Source organism: Nicotiana tomentosiformis, chromosome 6 (genome assembly GCF_000390325.3).
Source record: "Nicotiana tomentosiformis chromosome 6, ASM39032v3, whole genome shotgun sequence".
NCBI classification, from domain to species: domain Eukaryota; kingdom Viridiplantae; phylum Streptophyta; class Magnoliopsida; order Solanales; family Solanaceae; genus Nicotiana; species Nicotiana tomentosiformis.
Genome location: NC_090817.1, coordinates 86,696,550 through 86,722,309, shown reverse-complemented (window position 1 = coordinate 86,722,309; position 25,760 = coordinate 86,696,550). Strand labels below are relative to the sequence as shown.

Below are 25,760 nucleotides of genomic sequence, written 5' to 3'. Positions count from 1 at the left end.
TTAGGAACATAAAGAACCACGTTCTCGGCAGGTGCTAGCCCAATTTTTGTTTCAACGGCCTGAGGAATCGGAGCTACTTTCTTTTCGATTTTGGCCGGTTTTGCCGCCACTTTAGGTCTTGCCTCTAAATTTGCGATGGCAACAATGGCCTTCAAAGATGGATCAATCTCTTTGTCATCAAAAATCATACCAATGACCGTCCTATTATTGTGAGCAGGTAACATATTGTTGGTCACATTAGGGATCTCGTCGTCCCTCAACACAATTTGTTTTGCTTCGATCAGGCCTTCGACCGCCCTTTTGAGGGCCCAATAATAATTTGTGCCATTGCCTTCTATTCCTGAATGGTATGCATACCTGGCACCGGCCTTGTATGATGGAGACTCAGGATTTTGCCGATTGGGAGCCACGGGTTGCAATAGATCTAGTTGTATTAACTTCTGAAGCAGACTGGAGTAAGATTCACCAATGGGGGTGAAATTGTTTTGTCTGGCAGGCACTCAAGGGCATGGATCTTGTTGGTGTGCATTTTTTGGTGGGCGAGGATTATATGGAGCTTGGTAAGGATGGCTATATATCGGAGGTGGAGTTCGAGTTTGGCTGTAGTGTTGTTGGGGCCGTGTGTAGGGTTGGGCATTCATCATCGCATAGTAAGGCGGTGCCACGGCATAAGCTGCATCATGATATGGGTAATAGTGTTACGGGGTTCTTGGTGGCATATAAGAATGGTCAAATGATCGGCGAGACTCCTTTTGAACTCGAAGCCACCATGGCTCCCTCCTCTCTCTTTTTGCAACTAGCCAAAACCCCTGAACCATTCTGGATAGCTTGTGATGCAGCTTTCAAATAGGCTTGACTCACGATCTGTCCCGTTTTCAGACCGTTCTCTATTATCTCCCCAATCTTGATAGCCTTACAAAATGGCTTGCCCATAGCGGACATCAATATTCTCGAAGTAATCCGCCTCTTAGGCCTGTAGGAAGACTGTAACCATTTCTGCTTCGTCCATCGGAGGTTTTACCCTGGCGGCCTGCTTGCGCCATTTGACAGCATACTCGCGAAAACTTTCTGCGATTTTATTTTTCAAATTGGACAAGGAGTTTCTGTTGGGAGCGATGTCCACATTATACTGGAATTGTCTGACAAAATCTCGGGCCAAATTATCCCATATGTGCCAATGGGTAATTTCTTGATCCATGTACTACTCTGAGGCGATTCTTGTTAAGCTTTCTCCGAAGAAAGCCATTAGAAGCACTTCTTTTTCACAGTCCCTCTCAGCTGATTGCAGTATCTCTTTAAATGGGCGATTAGGTCTCCGTGCCCATCATACTTTTCAAACTTCGGCATTTTGAAACCAGAAGGTAAATGAACATTGGAAAACATGCACAAGTCCGAATAGGATACACTTTTTTGGCCACTCAAGCCTTGCATGTTTTTCAAGCTCTGTTCCAAGCTTTTCATCTTCCGAGCCATTTCTTCCTGTTCGAGAGTTTTAATTGTTCTTTCTTTCTCAATCGGAGACTCATATTGTGATTGTTGAGCGTACGAATCCGGAGTGACATGAGTCATATCATGCTGAAATTGCGGACCTTGGAAGGTGAATGCTGGGGGTTCAAAGCGTGGCCTGGGCATAGTTGGTTGTGCCATGGTGAAAACCGGTGGCACGGAGAACAATGTTGAAGGTGTCCCAGAAAACGATGCCTAGGGGCGAACCATAGAAGGCATACCGGTATAGTTGGATGATATTGTAGGGTACCCACACATGATAAATGGGTTGGTCAAAGGGATGTTGGTGGTTTCACTCGTCCTTGGGATCAGCTCGGGGAATCCAGGAATTGCACTTGGCGGTTCCCTACCATTGGACCAGGCGTCCTACATTTCCAGCATGCGGAGACGCAATATCTTATTTTCTTCGACAGTTGCCGATTCAGGTTATGATATAGCCAGTTCAGGGTTATCCTCAGGATTAATAATGCGGAGATTGCTTTCTGAGGCCATTGAAACCTTTCCTTTGGATCTTGTAAAATAGGGGTGAGAAGCTAGATTACCAACAAAACCAACCACCCGAACAGAACCTAGCTAATTTGCACACACAACAACCTTGTCAGTTTTGTGATATTTAACAGATAGGAAATCGTACATTGGGGATGCAATGCACCTGAACAGCTAAATGCTTCTAAAATATTTTTGCAACGGCTGCGTATTTCATCCCGGATTTCACTATCTCTTTCCCACTCTGTAATTCTTTCTTTCATGTCCACTCTCTTTTTCTCTTTTGTTTTGTCATTCCTAGTTTTTCTCTTTTGTTTTTATCACACTTTTCTTCCTTTTCTTTTACTTATTTTCTCTTTTTTTGTTGATTTTCACTCAGATTAATTATGGCTATGATCGCATCCGATGGGGATTACCTACGTATCATGATACCACATGAATCAAACCATTACGTAGTTCAGGTGAATAAATGCAAAATGAAAGCAAAGAAAATTTTGGGATTTTTCAATATTTTATTAATAAAATATTTTTATTTTTTTCATTAAAAAAACTCGAAGACATTGATAACTAACTTAAAATAGGAAAAGATACATACTTGAAGCAAAATAACAATAAACTCGAAATGGACGAAAGGACAAACAGACTTGACGTGAGAAAAAAGTAAAATACAGACTCAAAGACTGAATAATTAAGAACATAGATGAGCCTTAAATGTTATTCCGGGGACCCGCAGGACATCAGTCGGTCTCGGAGCGGGTCCGATCGCAAGCTCTTCTTGAAGGAACTCTAGGTCGTCCATGACCTGGCGAGCGAAAGACAGCACTGAAGCAAAGAACATAGCTCGAGTCATACTCTCGCACTCGTTGCATTTCATAGCAGTGTAGTCAAATATTTCTTTGATCCTAAGTTTGATGGCACCTTTCTCTTGGAGAAGTCATCCAATTTGTTGTTCCCGATAGGGGGTGGGCATAATACCGACCGAACCGTAAACTTCAGTATTTTCGGTTTCGGTTTTTCGGCTTATTCGATCGGTTTGCGGTTTATGTTTTTTATAATTTTGGTGTTTGGTTCGATATTCGGTTTTACAACTTCGGTTTTTGGTTAAACCAAAAAACCAAAGTTTTCATAGAGGACACAGTTTTCTCGAGCATGTATGTCCGCAGTCAAACAAATGTAGTAAATTCAGAATGGTCTACTAAGACCTTTGGATGAAAACTCATGCAGTATTCTTCATTGAATCATTGCACATTAGAATAAACTAAGTTGAGATAGTTTACTTCAAAATATATGTTGTTTTAAAATAACAGAAAGCTGCTGAACATTTATCTAAGGGGGAAAAATGGGAAGAAACAAAATAGAAATTATACAAATGTACTATCATATCCAGATATTTACCAGAATCATGCATGGTCACGCTGCATCGTGTCAACACGGAGGAATTAAAATCATTTCTATGACCAAACTCTATTTTGAACATCAAATGAAGGCTATTATAGTTGGATGGAACTTTCTCGTTATATTGGAAAGCACTTGATGTAATTTGTTCAAAACCGATCGAATTGAATCGAAAATCGACCGAACCGAATTAGCAAAAATCAAAAAAATCGAACTAATTTTGGTTCGGTTATTGGTGCACCAAATAGAAAACTGAAAACCGAACAAACCGAACCGAACTTCATAAAAACCGAACCGAACCGGCCGACGGCCAATCTTAGTTCCCGGGCTTCCACTACCAGCATGGCCCTGTTTTTTCGATCTTGCAACCTTAGTACACTCTCTTCCAATTTGTTGATCAATGAATAACAGTGTTCTCTTTCCGTTTTGAAGTCTTTGACCTACTGACCCATTTCATTTTCGAGAGTGGCTAACTCTTTCCTCAGAATTGCGACTTCTCTGTCGTAACTTTGCTTTGCCTGGCGACCTAACCTTGTCTGTTCTTCTGCATCTTTCCCCAACTGAACCACCCTTGCCCGAGCTTTTGCCAAATCTTTCTCGGCCTTTGTCAGGTCGTCCGGACAGTCATGCACTTTTCGCCTCAAGTTGCTCATGAGTTTTTTGTCCCTCTCACTTCTTACCGGCGTCTCGGCTGTTATTTTCATTTCTCGGAGCTATGGTTGTTCAAAACCGATCGAAACCATTAACCGAACCGATGACTTATTGGCTTATTGGTATCGGATTATCAGGGTAATAGATGGTGAACGGATTGAGATTTTATAATTAACGGCTTAACGGTTTGGGGGCGAATTACTAAATTTTCTTATCGGGTAAATTATTAACCCGTTAAAATTTTTTATATTTATACTTTTACCCCTATGTATATAAAGTACTATTAGAAACCCTAAATGGCTAAATCCCTAATTTTTATTTTCTAATTCTCAATTGTCTGCAACCACTAGAGGCAAAGAAGTCCTCAGTCTCGTTTCTCTCTTGAACTGAGAACTGAGAAGTCAAAAAATCAAAATCTTAATGATTAATACGTGTATGTCTGTATAAGTAGTCTTGATGGTATTAAAATTTCGGTTAATACGTGTATGACAGTATCAGTAGTCTTGAAGACTCTTCAATTAAAAAACTATCGTCTGGTTAGATCTTAGATGGTATTAAAAATTTTGTATTGATTTGAAACTATTTGGTTGATTGAATGATTGTTCAAAAAATATCTATTTGGTTTAACCGATAAGCCGCCGATAACCGCCCGATAATTATTAATCTGATACCAATCCGCCCGTTGTCTTATTGGATGGCTAGCGGATTACTATATTTATAATCCGATAATCGTTAAGCCGAACCGTTAAGGGTAATTATCCGCCCGATTCGCCCGATTAACACCTCTACCCGGAGCTGAGGTCGGAGGGCTTCATTTTCTCGGGCTAACCTTTTCTTTTCTCTCTCATCTTCAGCGTCTTGCAACCCACTTTCAAATTTGATGGTTCTGACCTGATGCTCTAGTTTGATGATGGTGATCTGGTATTCTTTCTCTTTGGCTAACCAAACTCACTCTTCTTGTGTCCCGTCAGTGAATTGTTGGACATGGGGCCTTTTGGCGGGCTATTCCGGATCTTGATCGATCCGAGCTCTCATATCATGCTATGTAGTTAGACTCTACCTCACCAGATGATAAATCACGCACCTGAGTCTCTGGCTCCAGAAACCTACATTGATGATAAACCTGGCGAACCTTTTCTTCCGGAAATGCAACCCCTGGGCGTAACTCAATAACTTGCGCACTCAGATCTTCGTCATGAGGGACTGTTTGATACCTTCCCAACTGGCGTAGAACCCGATGTATAGCATATGGTTGAATACTCCGAAGACCTATCAATAACAGAAAACACATGGCGGCAGACATGTAGATAACTTTGTTGACCGGAAGCCAACTGAGAGTCCACTTAATTTACTTTGTAGTTAAAGAACTCAGATGTGTGAACCATGCCTCAGTACCTTCCGGCAACTCATAGATGCTTACTCTGTTTCTATACTCCTCGATGCAACTGAGTCCGGTTAAACCATAATTCATGTCTCTTGGGCGATGATAGAGATGCTCCACCAGCCAAATTTGCAAAAGCAGATTACAACCCTCAAAGAATTTTGCACTAGCTCGACAGACAGTTAGAGCTCGATAGATCTCCATGAGAATTATCGATACAAGAGTATCGTTGGCCTTCTTGACCAGAAAGTCAGCTACCCCTACAAGTCCCAACTCTATGTGTTCGTCATTCCTTTGGCATATCAGAGTACCCAAGAATGCGACTACGAAGGCTAAACCTCTGCGTGATTCCCACTTGTTTTTCTTCCCTTGGTGACTCAAACCATTATCTGGAGCCTCAAATCCGTAGGGGTCCCCGTACCAACTATACAAAAAGTTGAATGTACAGTAACCTTCGGCCAAATTTTCACTTTTAACTTGCCGATTAATGCTCAGAAGGTCCAAAGATTTGTGAGGGGTCACAGTTCTGGGTGCTACTGTATATTGATGTCTAAGATCCCGTCAAAACCAGCATAACTTGCTATCTCTTCCAGCGTAGGGGTCAATTCAAAATCTGAGAAGCGAAAAACATTGTGTGTCGGGCCCCAAAATGGTATCAATGCCTTAATTAGATCAACCTTGGGCTTACTCTTCAGAAGACCGGCGATCCCACCTAATGCCTTAGTCACAGAACGCTTACTAACCTCCCCCAGGTCATTCCACCACATGTCGAGTCTTAGTGGAATCTCATCTACAACCCGAAAAGGTAAATTCTCAATTGTACTCATTCTACACGCAAATTGTGGAAACATTGTGTATCACTTGATGTGTATTCAAATCCTAAAAAGTCGTGTATAATTATAAGTGGGCCAGACTGGAAGCCCAATTTTGTATAACTCAAAGGAAAAAGCCATGGCCTTGATTATAATATGTGGCCAGACAAACAATTGCAAGAACACCCACTTTTAAGAATATATTAGTACGCATGACTAGATCCATATTTTCATACAAAACAAGAACTAAGTACAACAAATGTCAATAGAAATTACAGTTCTGGTCACCTCAGTTACAATTCTCAAAGATGATAACGGACATAAATACTTTCTAATATATGCAGAAATCAATAATATCTAGCCTAAACTAAACAATAAGCTAACAAACACACACCAACCATGAATTACCAAATAACTAAACATGTCAATTAAACAAATATGCCATTTAAGGACCACAACAACAGACTATCGAAACTTCAAATTCAACAACAACTACTTAGAAAATTTAAAACAATTTTACTAGTGATTAATGACTAAACTATGCATGCTGACATTCAAACAAGTAATTACTTAGCCAAATACAAAATCTAACAAGTAATTAAATTAATTCATGAGCTAAACTATCTGGTTGACACAAGGTTAAAGAAACACACACATTTTTCGACTATAATGTCGATTAACTAACTGTTATTTATCAACGAAACAAAACAAATATGATATGATGAGATGTTGGTATACCTATTGCGTCAAAAATCAAGCAGCCAAGAGAAAAATACAGAACTCCAATGAGCCGGAGAAAATGCCACACGAGCACTAGCTGAATCTCCATGCGAGTCAATGTTGTGCATGGCAATATCTCCTATTGATCGGAAAAGAGGAAGCAAAGCGAGATGAGAGTGAACTGCGGGGTCGACCGGGTTCTAAGCCTTGAGACGAAGTAAAAATACCCATAATCTGTGGTACTCAATGATGGGGTCGATTGGTGCAAGTTTTGACCTCAAACGGGCTAAAAACCAAGAAAAATCAGAAAAGGAGATGAATTAGGGTTTTGGTAATTTTAGATTTGAGATTCGACGACCTTGGTGAGGATTTTGTGGAAATTAGTGAGGGACTAGTGATGAGGGGAGGTTGGGGATTGTAGGGTGAAGATTTGGGGTGTTTTGGTGGTGGTGCCACCGGTGGGGATGGATTTTGGTAGTGAGAGGCGGCTAGGGTTGAGAGGAATTTGAGAGAGATGAGGGAATGGGCATCTCTTAGGGTTTGTGGGTCGGATTAGGACAGCTTTAAGGGGTTGGGATGGGGAACTCCCAGCCGTTGGATGAAAAACGATGAAGAGCCAGGATTAAAATGCCTAACACGACGTTGTTTTGTTTATTAAAGGGAACTGGACCGGGTAATGGGGCGAAGCTGAGCGGATTTGGCAATAGATTGGACTCCTCTGCTGGCCCAAATCCGATTTGAACCCAACAACCCTTCTCTTTTCTCATTCTTCTTTTATTATATTTTCCAAAGCTAACCACTTCACTAAATATTCCAAATTAAACTTTTTTTTTGCAAAAATAGTCTAGTAACTATCATTTAACCAATTATTTAACTAAAAATGCATGTAAAGTGACTAATGTATTTTTTTGTTGTGATTTTCATGTATTAATTATGCAATTAATATATAATAAAATCCTAAAAATATAATTAAAACCTAAAATGGTATGAAATAAATATTTAAATATTTTTATGGATTTTTTATGATTTTAAAATTATTAAATATGTACCAAAAACGTAAATAAATGCAAACAAACACATAAAGAGAAATTCCTAGAAATTCTATAAAATCAAAGACAACTAAAAAAAATTATTTTTTGTGAATTTTGTAGGAGTATTTTTCGTAAGGCAAAAATTACGTTTTCACTGTTTGAATATGTATTTTCATACACATATTTATTATTTAATTATAATTAAATAAAACATTTTTTAATTTAGCATAAACACATGACGTGAGTTAATCTTTACTCAATTCTTAATCATTTACAGGTGTGAACGAATTTTTAAAAACTGACCAAATCGAACGAAGCGTATTGTACTGAATTGATTATTTGATTTGTTTTAATAAAATCGTTAATTTTTATATAAAATTATATGAATTTGTAACCATATCAAATAATTAGGATAAGTTTTTGATTTTATAAAAATAAACCAAAAAATACATAATCGTACCGAATAGATTTACATTAAAATAGATATTTTATATATTAATTTTAAAAATAAAAAGCATTAAACCTTAGGATTATGAAAATGGCTACAAGCCAACATGTAATTAACACCAAAATTCCAACTCCGAAATCTATTTTGTTATTCCTATTGAAATTAAATTAGTTCGTACATCTTGATTAGCAACCCATATGATTTAAATTTCTCTTGTTGGATACTTAATTTTCTAATTGATTCTATTTTTGAATTCCGACTAGATTAATATTTTTCACTCGTGTGATTTATATTTCTCTTGTCTTTGCTTAATCTATTTTACGGTGTTGTAGAATTAATATTAAGTATGCATGTTATCCTGTTCTAACTTCTATTAGCAACTTTTACATAACGTTTTAAACAAATATAAATATCATTGGAAAACTAAGATAATTGGAACAATTTTGAAAAGTCTAATTTTAGTTGTATAAAATAAGATAACCAAAAATTAATAGCATATAAATTTTATAAAATAAACGAACAAACCGAACGATAACATCATCCCTGCTTTCTCATCACCCAATTCTCTGGTTGCTTCTCATTAAAGCACTGGCCATTGTCTTTGACCAAATTAAAAGGTCATAAATTATAAAGTAAGTCAAATCAAAATCTCTGAATATGGCCGAAGTTCCAAACTAGATAAACCAAATTGAATAGAAAAAGTGAAATGAAACTAAAACCAAACTACACCAAACCTATATGCGTGTTTGAAGTTGGTCAGTCAGTGAAATTACCTTGTCTACTCATTCTTTTACAACAACATATTCACCACTACATTGACCAAAAATAGTACTGTACATTTTTTTACAGGCGAAATACCTAAAACCCCTCTTAAACTTGGTACTAATTATTAGTTGCATTTCTAAATTATTCGTGATCTTAATTACCCCCTTGAACTTGGTCTTTTGAGAGCCATTACCCCCTAGACGTTGATGTGGCAAAGAGTGTGGGTACACTCTCTTTTAAACGTGTGGGAGTGAAGAAAAATCGAAAAATCAGCTTTCAAGTAAGTTATTTTTTAACTTTTTTATTTTCATATAGTCATATATAATGATTTATTTACTACAACTATCTATTTCTTGTTGCTTCATCTTAACATACAATGTGGTCTTTACTCTAACTTTTATTCTTTTTAATCTCTTCTATAGATATAATGTCGATTTGTTCCAATTGCATATTTCTTCTTTTTTTTTGGGTCAAATTAAAAGTTTGGTTGGAACTCCATCAATTTAGCCAAATAGAAAATTTTTAGCAAAAATAATGGAGTACTAGTTGTGTATTTCCTGTTATTTTTTCCGTTAGATATAATTTCTATTTATTTTAATTGTATTTTTTTTTATTTTCGAATCAAATCAGTAAAAATAAATTGGCTACGACTCCAGTACTAAAATGTATTATTCTTTCAGACGACAGATGATGAAAAAATCCAATTATGTAAGTCTTCTTTTCTCTTTCAAACGAACAACACAAAAATATTCCATCACAGCAGCTGTTTAAAAACCATATTACAAGCAAACGTAGATAAAACAAATCAACCAGAATTTTGGATAAAATGAATCTTCACAAATACTAAAAGAATTTAATTTGGAATACGATCTCTCTTTTTACTATCAATGCAGCAACAGATTAGTCCTCCAGCCGGATCCGGATTTGGAACGCACAGCCCAATCAAAGGCCCAAGATCAGTACACGGACCATAACAATCTGATCTGGTCTTGCATTTGCTTGTGAAAATGCAATCAGAAGTAAAATCTTGGTTGATTTCCACATCACCTAAAAAACAGATGTAAAAGAAAACTCAGTTTTAAGTAAAAACTCAAAAGACCATAAAACAAAGAAACATTTTTAATAGAGAAAACTAGATGATTAATTACCGGTGGCTTGAGAAGGAACAAGAAGAAACAGGATTAAGAGAGTGACAAACATAAACTTGAGTGAATCCATTTGGGTTTTTGAAATGTTCATTCATGTATGATGAAGGTTATAGTCTTGGAATATTATCATTCTGTTATATTATCATTTTGAGACATTAATTGTTTTTCCATTCCAAGGTTGTCTCTATTGCATGAATATCTCTACTTTGGATTCTTGTAATTATGATTTAAACACTTTCCTTATATATATATACTCAGATACACATTATTATTATTTTTTTCTTATATATATGGTTACTGAAGAGGTGCTGACTTTAACGGAATTCCTAGCATCTCATAGATTTTTCGGGTCTTTCATATTCTTTTTTAATAGGAAAAAGGGTCAATTTTGTACTTGAACTATTTGAAATGGCCAATTTTGCCATCGATTTTATTTTGGCACAAAAATATCCTCACTGTTAATCAAGGAGCTCAGAAATACTTTCAAAAATTATTTAATAGTCTCATTAAATTGTCACGTTAATGCCTAAAGGCCAGCTTTGCTGGTGTATTAAGCCAAGCAAACCCCTAATATAACTTTCTCCCTGAAAGAAATTGAGAGCAGACAAAATCATGAATTTGATTTCTACGTGTTACTCCTCAATTTGATAAATCTATATTCAGTTATCATATCAGTATACAAAATGATTAGAAATCATTGTTCTCAAAAAAAAAAATTCGCTGCTAATTAACTCTGAAATTTAATCATCACTTTATTGCTTATACCACAAATAACCTCCCATTTTCATAATCGCCACATGCTCCTGTAATTTCGACTATATATACCATTGATGTGCTCTCGATCTAATCATATACCCTTTCTCTCCCACTCTCATTTGAAGTTTGGACTCTGGATTATCTGAGACAGAGATGGATGCAGCGTACATTCAATGGATTTAACTAATTTAGTATTTTTGACACGACATATAAATATAAAAAAAGGCAATTCAGTGCACTAAATTATTACTAAATTTTCAACAAATTTTAAATTTCTAACTCATATAAGTTAATACGTACGATGTGTTTATTACTAAATATTTTTAAATTTATCAAATTTAAATTCTAGATCTGCGTCCGAAAATATATCTTGTATCTTAGCAACAAGACAACTAACGAGTCATTTGAGAACATGGGCCGGGCAGGAACTGTATTATGTTGTATAACAGGGATACTAGATGATAAATGTGCTTTACATAATAATCTCATTTGCTTTCACTATTGGCGCTGCCAAGTGTCAACTCCATCTTAACAGCAAAGAATCAGTAACAATGAAGAAATTGCATCATTAATAAGAGATATTAAATAGTAAGCAGAACCTGCCAATTGACAAAGGGAATAGAGGACAAGGAAAGGACAAAGATTGGAAGTCAAAATCACTTGAAGGAGGTCAATTAAAAGTTTGTGTATAGTCTAAGCAAACCTTTACCTTTTCAGATCAGAAGAAAAAAAAAAGACATGTTTTCTTGTCATCTTCTTTTACTCGTCATCTCTTAGTTAACCACCGTGCATTATGCTAACTTTGACATGTAGTTTTTGCAGTATTTTCTCGAAAGTTTTAAGTTTTTAAATGAGGTACTTACACAATATAACGGGGTAACAGTATAAATTCAAGTCTTTCTGTCTGCTTGTCCAAAACAATATTCAAACGTATTTGCCCTAATAAAAATATCAAACCTTACACCTTGCAAAACATTAAATAAAAGTGCCATCTTTTTTACAATTTAACAAAAGTTACTTTACTAAAGGCATTGTCATCGATAATTTATGTATCATTTCTCCCTCTTTTTCCACTATAAATTCAAGTACAAGCAACCATCAATTCATTATTAATTTCAGCTAATTATAAAAACTGCACTGTTCACAAGTCCAGGCATTACACATTCTAACCTACACTGCTCTATTAGCATATTGATCACTTCACAAAAACCAACAAATTAAGAAACAGAATGACATTACGAATGACTTCTTCTCTCTTCTTCCTTGCTTTCCTTTGCTTACCAATATCCCTTATTAAATCTCAAGATAATATAGCTTCTCCTGGTCTTGCTTATGAGAGCCCTGTTCCATTCTCACCAGAAGCATACTCATTTTTCCACACTGATACTCAACAGCAAAACACTAGTAATGAAAATTTATGTGAATCATCAGAATCTGAGTGTTCTGAATTTCATATAACAGCATCAAATATGCAGTCAAATCTTGCATATGAAAACATATCACCACCAGAAGGTGGTGAAAAACGACTGGGAGGTGGTGGCATGACTGGAATTCCATTTGGTTTTCTGTTTGCTATTCTTTTGGGTTTTGGGATTCTCTTTGTGGTCATCACACGGAAACGCAACTCCAGCAACGCTAATCCTGTTCAGCTTAATGTTTGACCGATACTGATCATCGACAGACCGTGAATCTAAGATTATAGCAAGTGTGGCTTCAGAACTAGTCTACTATATAGGAGTATACATTTTTGCATATGATACTCATGGGTCGAGCCAAAATTAGCCCGCCGAAGCAATGATGCAATTGAACTCGCTCTAGAACTACCTCAAAAGTCAGAGTGGCTTGACGATGAAGAGACTTTTTGTCACCCCATCACTGATACAACATTAATTTAAATTTTATTCTTCTAAAAGGTAATGACAAGTTACAAAACATGATAAGCGAAAATTAGACAGATAATTCGCTGATAGTTAAAAGAAAATGTACTTCGAATGTATATAACAAGTTAAATCCTTTAGCTATTGTCGTCGCTGAAAAGATACTACTAGCAAGCATGTCAGCATCATATTGAGACTTAACCATAGGCTTGCTGCAAGTACTAATTGCCATTGTGATGACTCTAAAACGATCACCTTCTTGTTAGAGTCGGCACGAAATCCTTACTTTTGGTGACTAAATGAGTCGCTGCAAATAGTCGATAGCGTTGGTTTGATGTATATATTGGCAAAATGACATATTAGTATAACGTTTTTCTCGGTAAATGTAGACCTAGACCGAACTAAAAATAACTCTACTTAAACTTGATATTTGCATCAATTCATATATATATTATGAATACCTTATACTTACCGATAGTGTAAATAAAAGTTTAGAAGTTGGTCACTTACCATATTTTTTTAAATGAAGTGACTATATAGACAATGTATAAAAATTAGACGCATACATAATATATTTTTAAAATAAATATTTTTAATCATAATAATTAGTATTTCAATATGTATTCTTAATGTAATTTCCCAATTGGTGCGTCTTTAAATACGTATAGTGTAAACACGTGGAATCTTAAGTCTTTTTCATAGGATCATAGTTACGAAACTCAGTCGCATGCTTGCTAAAATTAGGTGTAACAAAAAGAATGGCGAGTCGAGTGATCATCTTCCTCTCTATCTCATCCCTTCTCCTATTTCCTCTCTTCATCACCCCATCACTAGCCAAAACTCCAACATCCTCAGATGACGATGACGAATTCCTCAGCTTCCTCGAAGACTACGAGGAAGCAGCCGAGCCAAACTTCGAGAATCATGACGAAACTGAGTTCCCTTCAGCGCCATTTGATCATGCAGAGGAAGATGAGGATCTTAAGATTGATGACAAGGATGTTGTAGTATTGACTGACAGGAATTTCAGTGAATTCGTGGATGACAATAAGTATGTGATGGTGGAATTTTACGCTCCCTGGAATGGCGATTGCAAGGCCCTGGCTCCAGAGTATGCGGATGCCGCAACAGAGCTGAAGACGGAGAATGTGGCGTTGGCAAAGGTCAATGCCATTAAGGAATATGAGGTGGCTGATAACTACGATGTCCGAGGTTTTCCTACGATTTATTTCTTCGTTGACGGTGATCCTGAACCTTATAATGGCCGAAAAACCAAGTATGTCTTCTTCATCACTGTCTCTTTGCTCTGGAAGAGTTATGTGTGTACTTCTATATACATACATACTAGGCACGTACATACATATTCATATATTCTTAGTATTTGATAACACAAGAAAGTAATATCCGAGCCATAATGCATCGGACAACATGTGGCATTCCATAAAAACAGGTGTTAGGCGAATTCTTTTTTATATATACAACTGTTAATTAGCCTCCTTTTTAAAGGTAGGGTAACGTCTGCATACACTCTATCCTCCCTAGATCTCACTTGTGGGACTACTGGGTATGTTGTTGTTGTTGTATATACAACTGTTAATTAGGTAACAAAACTCAAAATTGGGACTTCAAAACTTTACTCTGGCATTTCGGTTTTTGCATAAATGGAAGAGAGAAGACAATAAAAAGTTTTGATATTTACATGGATGTTTAGCTGATTATAAGCTTGGCATCACTAGTGTATTTCTGGCTTGGGCAATCAATTGTGAGACTTTCAGTTATCATCACCGTGTAGTGGAAATGGGTCAAATTGAACAGAATGGATACAGATGAATTGGATAACTAATTAGTGTTAGTAATTGGTATTCGAAAATATATTCAAAAATAAAAATGATATAAAATCAGAAATGTAGAAGAACAGAATTATTCCGAGCTCACTGAATTCACAATGTTTCTTTAAGGAACGTAATCCCCTCCTAGTACTCGAAATTTAGGATTATTTTCTCCCAGGATAGAACGGATTACCCTCACTGGTGTAGCGATACTTCAAACCCCAGTGACAACGAACGCAAAGAATAATAGTAAATCACACTTACTGCCTTCTTTTCTGTTAAAACAGTGCAGAAAAAAAAAAGAAGGAGAAATCAGAATTTTGGTAAGGAAAATCTGAGGGAGAGTTCATGTATTTATAGCCAAAAAACCGTTGGGTTATACTGAAGAGTTACAACTCTTCATGTAAGGTTGCAACTCAAAATGGTTGTTTTATAAAATGACCATTTATGCAAACCGCCAAATTCAAATTATAACGGGAAAATTAAAATTACCGTTATAGAAACGGTCTAATTTGGATTAATTAATATTGCGTTAATATTAACAAATAAATTTGATCAAAAAAATTAATCAATCAAATCCAAATTCAAGCAACAACAACGACGCTAGGGTTGTCTTCTTCTCAACTCTTTAAGAGCTAGAAGAAGTGCAATTGTATATATACCCATCAAAACTCTTTTGCTCTGGGACAATGTCCCTTTGTCAAAAAAAAAAATTCAAAAAATTTCATTTTTCCTCCATATTCCATTCATTTTATTTTAAGCTCTAAGAAGCTTAAAACCAACAATTAGGGGTGAGGCTTAGCTGATCAAATGATTATCTCATATTGGAGATGTAATAAACTGTAAAGGTGGAAATTTTTCTTCATTCTTGCAACCTTCTCATAACTTATCCTACTTCAAGCGAAAAGTCTGAGATGACCTAAATTCGATACACCCTGTTACACTCTTTTAATTGGTTCCTAATCGTTAAAACTTGTAGCGTCTGAAGCAGATAAATTCCCCTCCCCCTTTTTTTCTTTGCGGCTTCTGGCTTATCAATCAGACTTGTGTACTGAAGTGAAGCTGATGAGGAATTTTACCTGTAGAAATGCAATTGTGACTTGGATAAAGAAGAAAATAGGACCTGGCATTTACAATATAACGACAACAGAGGACGCAAAACGTGTACTAACCTCTGAGAACAAAGTTGTTATAGCGTACCTCGACTCCTTGGTGGTATATTTTGCTTACTCTATCTTGGTTATTGATTTCCTGCTCTTATTGTATAGTTTTACTGAGAAACTTTCTCCTGGTGATAAGCATGGATTGCAATTTTGATATTTTTCTATCGCTAAAGAAAACTTGAATTTTAATGCTCATATTTTTATGTCGGATTCATGAAATTTGATTTTTGATAGTTAGATGGCACTTGACGGAATAACTTTACCCTATTGTAGTATACAATGAGCTTCAGTTCAAATGGGATGTTTTGCTCCTTTTTACCTGTTGCAGATTCTAACTTGAAACCTTGATAGTTGATTCTTCTCTTTTTCTTGTTGTACTAGTTGTATATTGCTACAATATAATGCTCATTATTCTTCCCTTCTAGTGAAAGTAGTTCTGTTTTCTTTCTCTTTGTATTACATCCAAGTATACCTCTTTTATTGTGTATTGCCGTCAATGGTCCGTCTGCAACTTACAGTTTTGTCATTAGCCCTCTTATAACATGATCTGTCATAAGTTCATTGTCTAAACGTTTTACAGGGTCCAGAGACTGATCAACTAGCAGCTGCTTCAAAACTTGAATATGATGTTAACTTTTACCAGACGACAAATCCTAACGTGGCTAAGCTATTCAACATAGACTTCAATGCTAAATGCCCTGCTCTGGGCATGCTTAAAAAGGAACCAGAGAATATCGCGCATTATGGTTAGCTACTTCTCTCATCTCTGTTTTTGAATACTGGAATTGAATCTTGTCTCTTGGGGATGGTAATAAGAGAGCCTTTAGGAATTTGATAACCATACTGTATTTTATTTGCGTTCTTTCTCTCAAGAGAAGAAGTGGAAAAAGAAAGGAAACATGGAGATATCCTTATTTATCTTTTTCATTTTGCTCTTCAGATGGTCAATTCAGAAAATCTGCAATAGCTAAGTTTGTTTCTGCCAACAAGCTCCCTATAGTGACAACTTTTACTAAAGAAAGCGCCCCTTCAATTTTTGCGAGTCCAATTAAGAAGCAGGTAAACTTAAGATGATTTATGTTAGAACAAATATGACTTTATTTATAACTGTATCTTCCTCCTGTATGAATATGGTCAATGTACTGACTGTCTCCTATGTTCTGTGCAGGTCTTGCTTTTTGCCACAGCAAATGATACGGATAAGTTGTTCCCAACATTTCAAGATGCTGCAAAACTTTTCAAGGGAAAGGTAATGAAGCTTTGTTCAGTCTCTAACGTATAACAACATTGTCATTGCTTCTATACATATAGTTTGATAGAGTGGAAACTGTTACAATGGGTTCCAAAAAGGGGTTTATAGACTGAATGGACGCTATCATCTACTCCCTCCGTTTTAATTTATATGAACTTGTTTGACTGAGCACGAAGTTTAAGAAAAAATGAACGACTTTTGGAATTTGTGGTCCTAAACAATTCAAAAAGGGGTTAAGAGTATTTGTGTGGCTATAAAAGCTTTTCATTGAGGGTAATTGAGGGTAAAATTGTAAGTTTAAGAAAAATTATTTCCAAATTTAGAAAGAGGTCATTCTTTTTGGAACGGACCAAAAAATAAATAGGTTCACATAAATTGGAACGAATGTAGTAATATGTAATGCCTTTAGGTTGGACCCTTCTGTTTGGTTTATAACAATTGATATTGGAGTAGTTGATCAATGCATGAGATCATGACTTGGAGTATGGTATTTAAAGCCTACGGTTCCTTCGGTTTAAGAAGGTTGATCATGTTGGGAAAATTAACCCCCACAGAAATAATATTCACGGTATACAACTATAATAAATGCGGATTACTAAAATACTGTAACCAACGGTAATAATAAGAGAAACAAGGACACCGAGATTTTTACGTGAAAAACCCTTCTGAATAAGGAAAAAATCACGGTCCGAGAGGAGCAACTGATTTCCCTATAGCGAGGATTTTACAATTTGTGATACCGAGTAAAATACTCCAAGACCACTAAACACTCAAAATAAATAACCCTCTTTTGATTTTTCCACCTCACTACAATACCGCTCAAACTCTCTATATTTTTCCTCACAGAGTGTTTTGCTTCTTACTCTGTAAATCACTCCCTTTCTCTTTGTTTTGGTGTGATTACAAATGAAGGAAGAGGCACCTATTTATAGTTGAAAAATGCACATATTGATGTATGCAATATCATCAATATTCGCTTCAAAAGCTAGTTGCCCAAATTGAACTTCTAAATTGGTTGGCTTGACAAAACCAAAAGAAAGCTTCATCTTCATTCACATGGGCCATGGGATGGAACCAATAAATCTCTCCCTCCAATCTCATGCACCTGAAGGAGTTAACTCCAGTTTTTCATATAGAGTTCATGCCGACAAGTTCTTTGCATAGCTCAAACTTGTCTCTTGGTACCACCTTGGTCAGCATATCCGAAGGATTCTCACATATATGGATCTTCTTGACCTGCATAGATCTATCATCTATCCTTTCTTGAATCCAGTGATATCTCACGTCGATATGCTTCATCCTTGCATGATACATGGTGTTTTTGCTCAGGTCTATTGCACTTTAACTGTCACAATAGACGACATACTCCTTTTGATGTAATCCAAGCTCTTGAAGGAACCTTTCGGCCAAACCATTTTCTTTCCAGCTTCAGTAGCGGCAATATACTCTACTTCAGTTGTAGAGAGTGCAACACACTTTTGCAACTTCGACTGCCATGATATAGCTCCCTCTGAAAAAGCGAGCAAGTATAATGTAGTAGATTTACGATTATCAAGATCACCTGCCATATCAACATTTGTGTAGCCCTTCAAGACTGGATATGATCTCCCAAAACACAAGCATTCATCTGAGGTTCCTTTTAGATACCTAAGTATCCACTTCACAGCTTCCCAATGTTCTTTTCCGAGATTATCAAGAAACCTGCTAACAGTACCGACAGCATGAACAATATCAGGTCTGGTACATACCATTGCATACATCAGGCTCCCCACAGCAGATGAATATGGAACTTTAGCCATACTTTCTTTATCTTCTTTTGTTGTAAGACACATTGTCTTGCTCAACTTCATATGACCAGCAAGAGGTGTGCTAACCGGTTTAGCACTCTTCATGTTGAAGCGTTTAAGTATACGTTCAATATACTTATATTGTAACAACAATAACTTACTATTTGTCATATCTCGGACAATCTCCATTCTAAGAATTTGTCGTGCTGGACCCAAGTCTTTCATGTCAAATGGCTTGGACAAATCTTTCTTCAACTTGGCAATCAACTTCTTGTCTTGTCCTACAATCAACATGTCATCCACATATAACAACAAGATGATAAAGTTATTGTTAGAGAATTTCGTATAGTATACACATGGATCTGAAAAGGTCTTTGTGTACGTTTGACTTCTCATGAATGAGTCAAACTTCTTGTACCACTGCCTAGGCGCTTGTTTCAGCCTATAAAGGCTCTTTTTCAACTTGCACACCATGTGTTTCTTCGCCTTTACTTCAAAACCTTATGGCTGCTCCATATAGATCTCTTCTTCCAAATCTCCATGCCGAAACACAGTTTTCACGTCCAACTGCTCCACTTCAAGATCTACGCTAGCTGCTAAGCTTAAGATTGTTCGAATAGAAGTCATTTTGACAACAGGTGAGAAAATTTCATCAAAATCAATACCGTTCTTCTGTTCGAAACCTTTTACTACCAATCGAGCTTTATGTCTGACCAGCTTGCCGTTTCCATCTTTCTTGAGCTTAAAGACCCACTTGCACTTGAGCGGTCTTTTGCCTTTTGGAAGTTGAACCAGTTCGTACGTATCATTCTTATGTAAAGAATTCATCTCTTCTTGCATGACTTCCATCCATTGGATTTGTTCCGGATGAGATAGCACATCCTTGAAATTCTCTGGCTCCCCCTCATCAATGACGAGGATATACTCCAAAGAAGGATACCTTGTGGACTCTACCTTCTCTCTTTTAGATCTTCTCAAAGGTTGTTGTCCTTCTTGTTGTTGTTGTTGCTCTCCTTCTTCCTCTTGTGGACTAGGGTACTCCCCCTGCTCAACAACCTCTTCATCTACACCTTCTGTGTGCTATTCTTCACCTGTGTAAGGATTACGTACAGGTACAATAGGAGTAGTAACAAAGTTAGTAACTATACCATTTTCATTTTTGGTCTTTGTTGATTGATCACTATCAATCCTGACCACATCTTCTCTGAAGATCACATCTCTGCTTTTGATAATCTTTTTCTTTTCTGGGTCCCACAATCTGTAGCCGAACTCTTCATCTCTATAACCGATGAAGATGCAGGGAATAGCTTTGTCATCCAACTTTGTTCTCTACTCCTTCGGCACATGTGCAAAAGCTTTACATCCAAACACTTTTAGATGGGAGTAGGACACCTCTTTGTTGGTCCAGACTTTCTCTAGAATGTCAAACTCCAATGGAACTGATGGACTTCTATCAATCAAGTAACATGTTGTGCGAGTTGCTTCACCCCAAAATGACTTAGGTAGTTTTGCCATTTTGAGCATACTTCTCACTTTTTCGACAATGGTATGATTCATCCTTTCAGCTACACCATTGTGTTGTGGGGTTCCAGGAACTGTCTTCTCATGTCTGATTCCATGGCTTGAGCAGTAGTCTTCAAACTCCTTTGAAGTATACTCTCCTCCATTATCTATCCTGAGACGCTTTAATTTTTGACTTGTCTCTCTTTCCACCAGAGCATGTAATTTCTGAAATACTTGAAATACCTGTTCTTTGGTTCTCAAGAAATAAACCCACAACTTCCGTGAAGCATCATCAATAAATGTGAGAAAATATTTTTTACCTCCCATTGATTCTACATCCATTGGACCAAAAACACTAGAATATACTAAATCAAGTATATTCGATTTTCTTCCATGAGTTGCTTGAAACGATACCCTATGTTGTTTTTCAAATAAATAATAATCACAAGAATTCACAGTTGTACCTTTTGCAAAGGAGATGAGTAATTTTTTGAATAGGATCTGCAGTCCCTTCTCACTCATATGGCCCAATCTCTGGTGCCATAAATCTGCAGGCGTATCATCTCCAGCCGCATGTAATCCATCTTCACATATCTCAACGGTTGTCTTGTACAATGTGTAGGGAGCAACTCCTTTAGCAATCACCAATGATCCCTTGGTGAGTCTCTACTTCCTATTGGCGAAGTGATTCTCGTACCCGTCTCGATCTAAAGTGATCCCTGAAATCAAATTCATTCGCACATCTAGTACGTGTCGCACATCTTTTAAAACTAATGTACATCTGACATTTGTCTTGATACAACTATCGCCAATCCCCACAATCTTTGAGTGACTAGTATTTCTCATCTTGACCATTCCAAAGTTTCCTACTTTTTACCTACGGAAGAATTCTCTTACCGGTGTGACATGGTAGGATGTTGCTATATCAACCACCCATTCTGACTCTTGGCTTGCTACGTGCATGTATTCCTCCTCCTCGTGAACGAAGAGAACCACCGAATCATTGTTGTGCACTACAGTGGTTGTGTTGTCATTATTCTTATGGCCATTGCTCTCGTCTCGACCTTTTTTTGGGCAATCTCTTTTGAAGTGACCAGGTTGATCGCAACTGTAGCAATTTCTACCATTTGACCGGTTCCTGGACTTTCCACGAGCTTTGGATTTATCACGGCTACTCGATGCTTTATAAAAACTTCTTCCTCTGTTTTCCATGATAAGAGCCTGCCCCTGATTTTCGGGCTTCTTCCTCATCTTATCATTGAGTAGGATGGCTGATATGATCTCCTTTAAATCAATGATATCTCTACCATGCAGGATGGTTGTTGCCAAATTATCATAGGAAGATGGAAACGAGTTTAGAAGCATGATAACCTTATCTACTTCAGTGATTATTTCTCCAAGGTTATCCAGCTGCGTGATTAATCCATTGAACATATTTAAATGAGACAAGAAATTTGTACCTTTACTCATATGGATGGCATTAAGTTGCTTTCTTAAAAACAACTTGTTTGTTAAGGATTTGGACATGTATAGACATTCTAGTCTTTTCCAAATACCACATGCACTATTTCATCCCCGACATTATTGAGTACTTCATCAGATAGGTGCAGTCTGATTGCACTAGCCGCCTTCTTATCCATGTCTGCCCATTTCTCGGCTTTCATAGTTTCCGGCTTTGCCTTTTTTTCATCTAGTGCAATGTCTAACCCTTGTTGGATGAGCAAGTCCTTCATCCTTCTTTGCCATATGGAGAAACCGTCATTACCGTTGAATCTTGTTACTTCATACTTTACTCCTGATATTTTTTTTTACTGAGTAAAATTGACTGTAAATAATATTTTTGTGAATGAGCAGAACCTATGCTCTGATACCAGTTGTTGGAAAAATTAATCTCCACAGAAATAATATTCATGGTATACGACTATAATAAATGCGAATTACTAAAATACTGTTACCAACAGTAATAATAAGAGAAACAAGGACACCGAAATCTTTACTTGGAAAACCCTTTTGAATAAGGGAAAAACCACGGCCCGAGAGGAGCAACTGATTTCACTATAGCGAGAATTTTACAATTTGTGGTACCGGGTAAAATACTCCAAGACCACTAAACACTCAAAAGAAATAACCCTCTTTTGATTTTTCCACCTCACTACAATACCCGCTCAAACTCTCTATATTTTTCCTCACAGAGTATTTTGCTTCTTACTCTGTAAATCACTCTCTTTCTCTTTGTTTTGGTGTGATTACAAATGAAGATAGAGACACATATTTATAGTTGAAGAATGCACATATTGATGTATGCAATGACATTAATATTCACTTCAAAAGCTAGTTGCCCAAATTGAACTTCTAAATTGATTGGCTTGACAAAACCAAAAGGAAGCTTCATCTTCTTTCACATGGGCCATGGAATGGACCCAATAGATCAATGCTTAAGATCATGATTTCTAAGTCTTCGGTTTAAAGTTTGAGCTATCATACATTTTACACCCTAACACCCAAATCTTTGATTCCTTTACTATTTGGTACTATCAATTAACTAACAGTGTGTACTTTTTGCCATGGGGAAATGAAGCTTAATTTTGTTGTTGTCAAAATGGACGACGATGAAGTTGGAAGACCAGTATCAGATTATTTTGGGGCCACTAGAGATGCTCCACAGGTACCACTTATTCCACATTATAAATGGGCACTATAAGATTTTTAGAAACCTTGTTTACTGAATGTGCAATTCTATCTTGATTGTAATTCCTGTAGGTTATTGGATACATAGAAGATGAAAATCACAAGAAATTTATATTAGTTGGGGAGATAACACTCGAGAAGATTAAGGTAGATGGCCATAAATGGTTGTTAGGTGCATATAATTTTGGTTGAGAAGTTGTGGACTAACTTGTTTATTGTCTTTTATTCCTTAGGCATTTGGAGAGGATTTTTTAGAAGACAAACTTAAACCTTTCTATAAATCAGATCCAATTCCTAAGACTGTAAGCTGCAATTTCCTCCTGGCCTTTAACTCAGTATCATAATTGTGCTGATCCAAGTATGTTTTCATTTGTAATTATCACAGAATGATGCGGATGTGAAAGTTGTAGTCGGGAACAATTTTGATAAAATAGTTCTAAATGAGTCAAAAGACGTACTTCTTGAGGTATGTTCAAGAAATGAATTTTCTTTGGTTGGTTTTGTAATCAACTCTGGGATCAAAGTTTTAGAATGCCTTTGAACATCTTTTCGTCAGATCTATGCACCATGGTGTAGGCCGTGCCAAGCTCTAGAACCAACGTTCAATAAACTTGCACGCCACTTCCGTGGCATTGAGTCTCTTTTTATAGCCAAAATGGATGGAACAAGAAACGAGCACCCTCGGGCCAAGGTGCTTTTCATCATTCATTTGGTTGCAATAGTTTTAAATTAGCATTATTTAATTTAAAGATTGACAGAGTATTTCTTGATTTAGATGAAAAGAGAGAATTGTGGTCATTTCTTCTACTTTGCAGGTTAAAGGATTCCCAACTCTCATCTTCTTCCTAGCAGGGAATAAGAGCATTGATCCTGTAAGTGACGTTTATTTGTTTGTGGTGGGTAGCAAGATGCAAATGTTTTATTGTTTGTGTTGTGATCGTACAGATACCAGTTGATACTGAACTTACTCTAGTGGCATTGTACAAGTTCATCAAAAAACATGCAGCCATCCCTTTCAAGCTTCAGAGACCAGCTTCTTCTACCAAATTCGAGAGCTCTGCATCCAAAGTAGGTGTCAAGAGGGAGCCTGGCAACATAAAAGATGAATTATGAGAAGAGTTTAACTTCGTCGACAATAGTTTTTTTCTTCTACTGTTACTTTGCCTTTAGTAACTATGTTTAGGATATAATTAATTCTAAAGATATTACTGTAGTATCTTGTATAGTTAAATAGATTCAAATAAAAGGTAAAAATAATATAACTTCAGTTTAGGACTGAAAAGCTGCATTTCGTTCAAGTCAAGTTAATTATTTGAAGAGGTTGACACATTTTTTATGTTTAACGAACCCCAATAATACGGGATATGGTGCAGTCTATTCTCCAAACCTGTATCTTGGCATTTATATGCAAGTCAACATAGATATTTGTATTGTTGGAAAGTCTCACAGTTGCTTAGTTTCACTATAATTTGTTGTTACATATTGTTGATCAGTATTAATTCAGTAGGTTCGCTGTTAATCTTGAGTCTTGAAACACGGAACAATTTTCTTAGCTTGGGAAGAGTCGGAAAAGGGGAGAAAAGTTTGGATACTCGTTAAAATGAAACTGTATACAATCAGCAACAACAACCCAATATAATCCCACAAATGGGGTCTTGGAAGGATAGTATGGACGCAGATCTTATTCCTACCATGTAGGGTAGAGAGGTTATTTCCGATAGACCCTTAGCATAATAAGATGAAAAGAGACAATAGAACAGTAATAACAACATAGGCTATAAAGATAGAATTAGAAAAATAAATGGAAAAACAATATAAGTAATGTGTAATAATGGCAAAGTACTAGGAAACCAGAGTGAAAAAATAGTAAGTATCACAACACGAATCACTAGCATAGGAAAATAAGACACTAACAGACTAGCCTTACACCCCATACGGAATAGAAAAACGCTAACTCCCTACTAACCTACAACCCTAATGCTCGACCTCCAGTACACAATAAACATCCAAAATGGAACAAAGCCATCAAATGCCAATGTAAAGGACAGTTCAGCAGTTCAACATTTACTTTCTAACAAGCCTGTATCATATTTAATCAGCTTCCTTCCAAAGGGAAGAAACAGGACTCGTAATTTAGAGCCTCTTCTGTCTTGCTTAGATTCAAGAGTGTACTTCACCAGTTCACCTACTTACCAAATGTTCAATGGCCACACTGACTTCCCAAAGACTTAGGACCGAGGTGAAACATACTGTGCTCCGAAATATAATATTGATTGCAACTTGAAGCATCCCACATTTAATGACACTTTGATATCTTGCAATCTTCCATGAGGACTAAATTGCACCATGTACAGAAAGTAGCCATGACCAATAGAAAAAGAAATCAATATGCCAATAGCAACTTGTATACAATCACCACAAGGCAGAAAGCTAAATGATATGTTTGTCAAGATATGTATCTGTCCTGCCGCTCCTGAAGAAGTCTTGCAGAAGACTTTGCTTCCAGGTAAAGGGAATTAACTTCTTTCAGATCCGCCTGTAAAAGAGAAAAGGTAAGTAACA

General features: G+C 36.7%; 2 protein-coding genes and 1 long non-coding RNA gene across 3 annotated transcripts; 2 read left to right on the top strand and 1 right to left on the bottom strand.

Annotated features, from left to right (window-relative positions):
* Positions 1–9,899: 9,899 nt before the first annotated feature.
* LOC117280525 (uncharacterized) lies at positions 9,900–10,440 on the bottom strand. The gene is made up of 2 exons (XR_011409159.1): positions 10,344–10,440; positions 9,900–10,242 (listed from the first exon to the last, which is right to left on the bottom strand). It is a non-coding gene; the product is annotated as an uncharacterized lncRNA (long non-coding RNA).
* Positions 10,441–12,340: 1,900 nt separating this feature from the next.
* LOC104112117 (uncharacterized) lies at positions 12,341–12,760 on the top strand. The gene has a single exon (XM_009621959.1). The coding sequence runs from the start codon at positions 12,341–12,343 to the stop codon at positions 12,758–12,760; it is 420 nt and encodes a 139-aa protein (XP_009620254.1).
* Positions 12,761–13,694: 934 nt separating this feature from the next.
* LOC104112113 (protein disulfide isomerase-like 1-4) lies at positions 13,695–24,638 on the top strand. Its single transcript, XM_009621954.4, has 12 exons — positions 13,695–14,252; positions 15,891–16,020; positions 16,549–16,714; positions 16,909–17,027; positions 17,137–17,217; positions 23,089–23,175; positions 23,271–23,345; positions 23,432–23,500; positions 23,584–23,664; positions 23,755–23,889; positions 24,014–24,070; positions 24,144–24,638. The coding sequence occupies exons 1-12, from the start codon at positions 13,735–13,737 to the stop codon at positions 24,309–24,311; spliced, it is 1,686 nt and encodes a 561-aa protein (XP_009620249.1). The 5' UTR covers positions 13,695–13,734; the 3' UTR covers positions 24,312–24,638.
* The last annotated feature ends 1,122 nt before the right edge of the window (positions 24,639–25,760 follow it).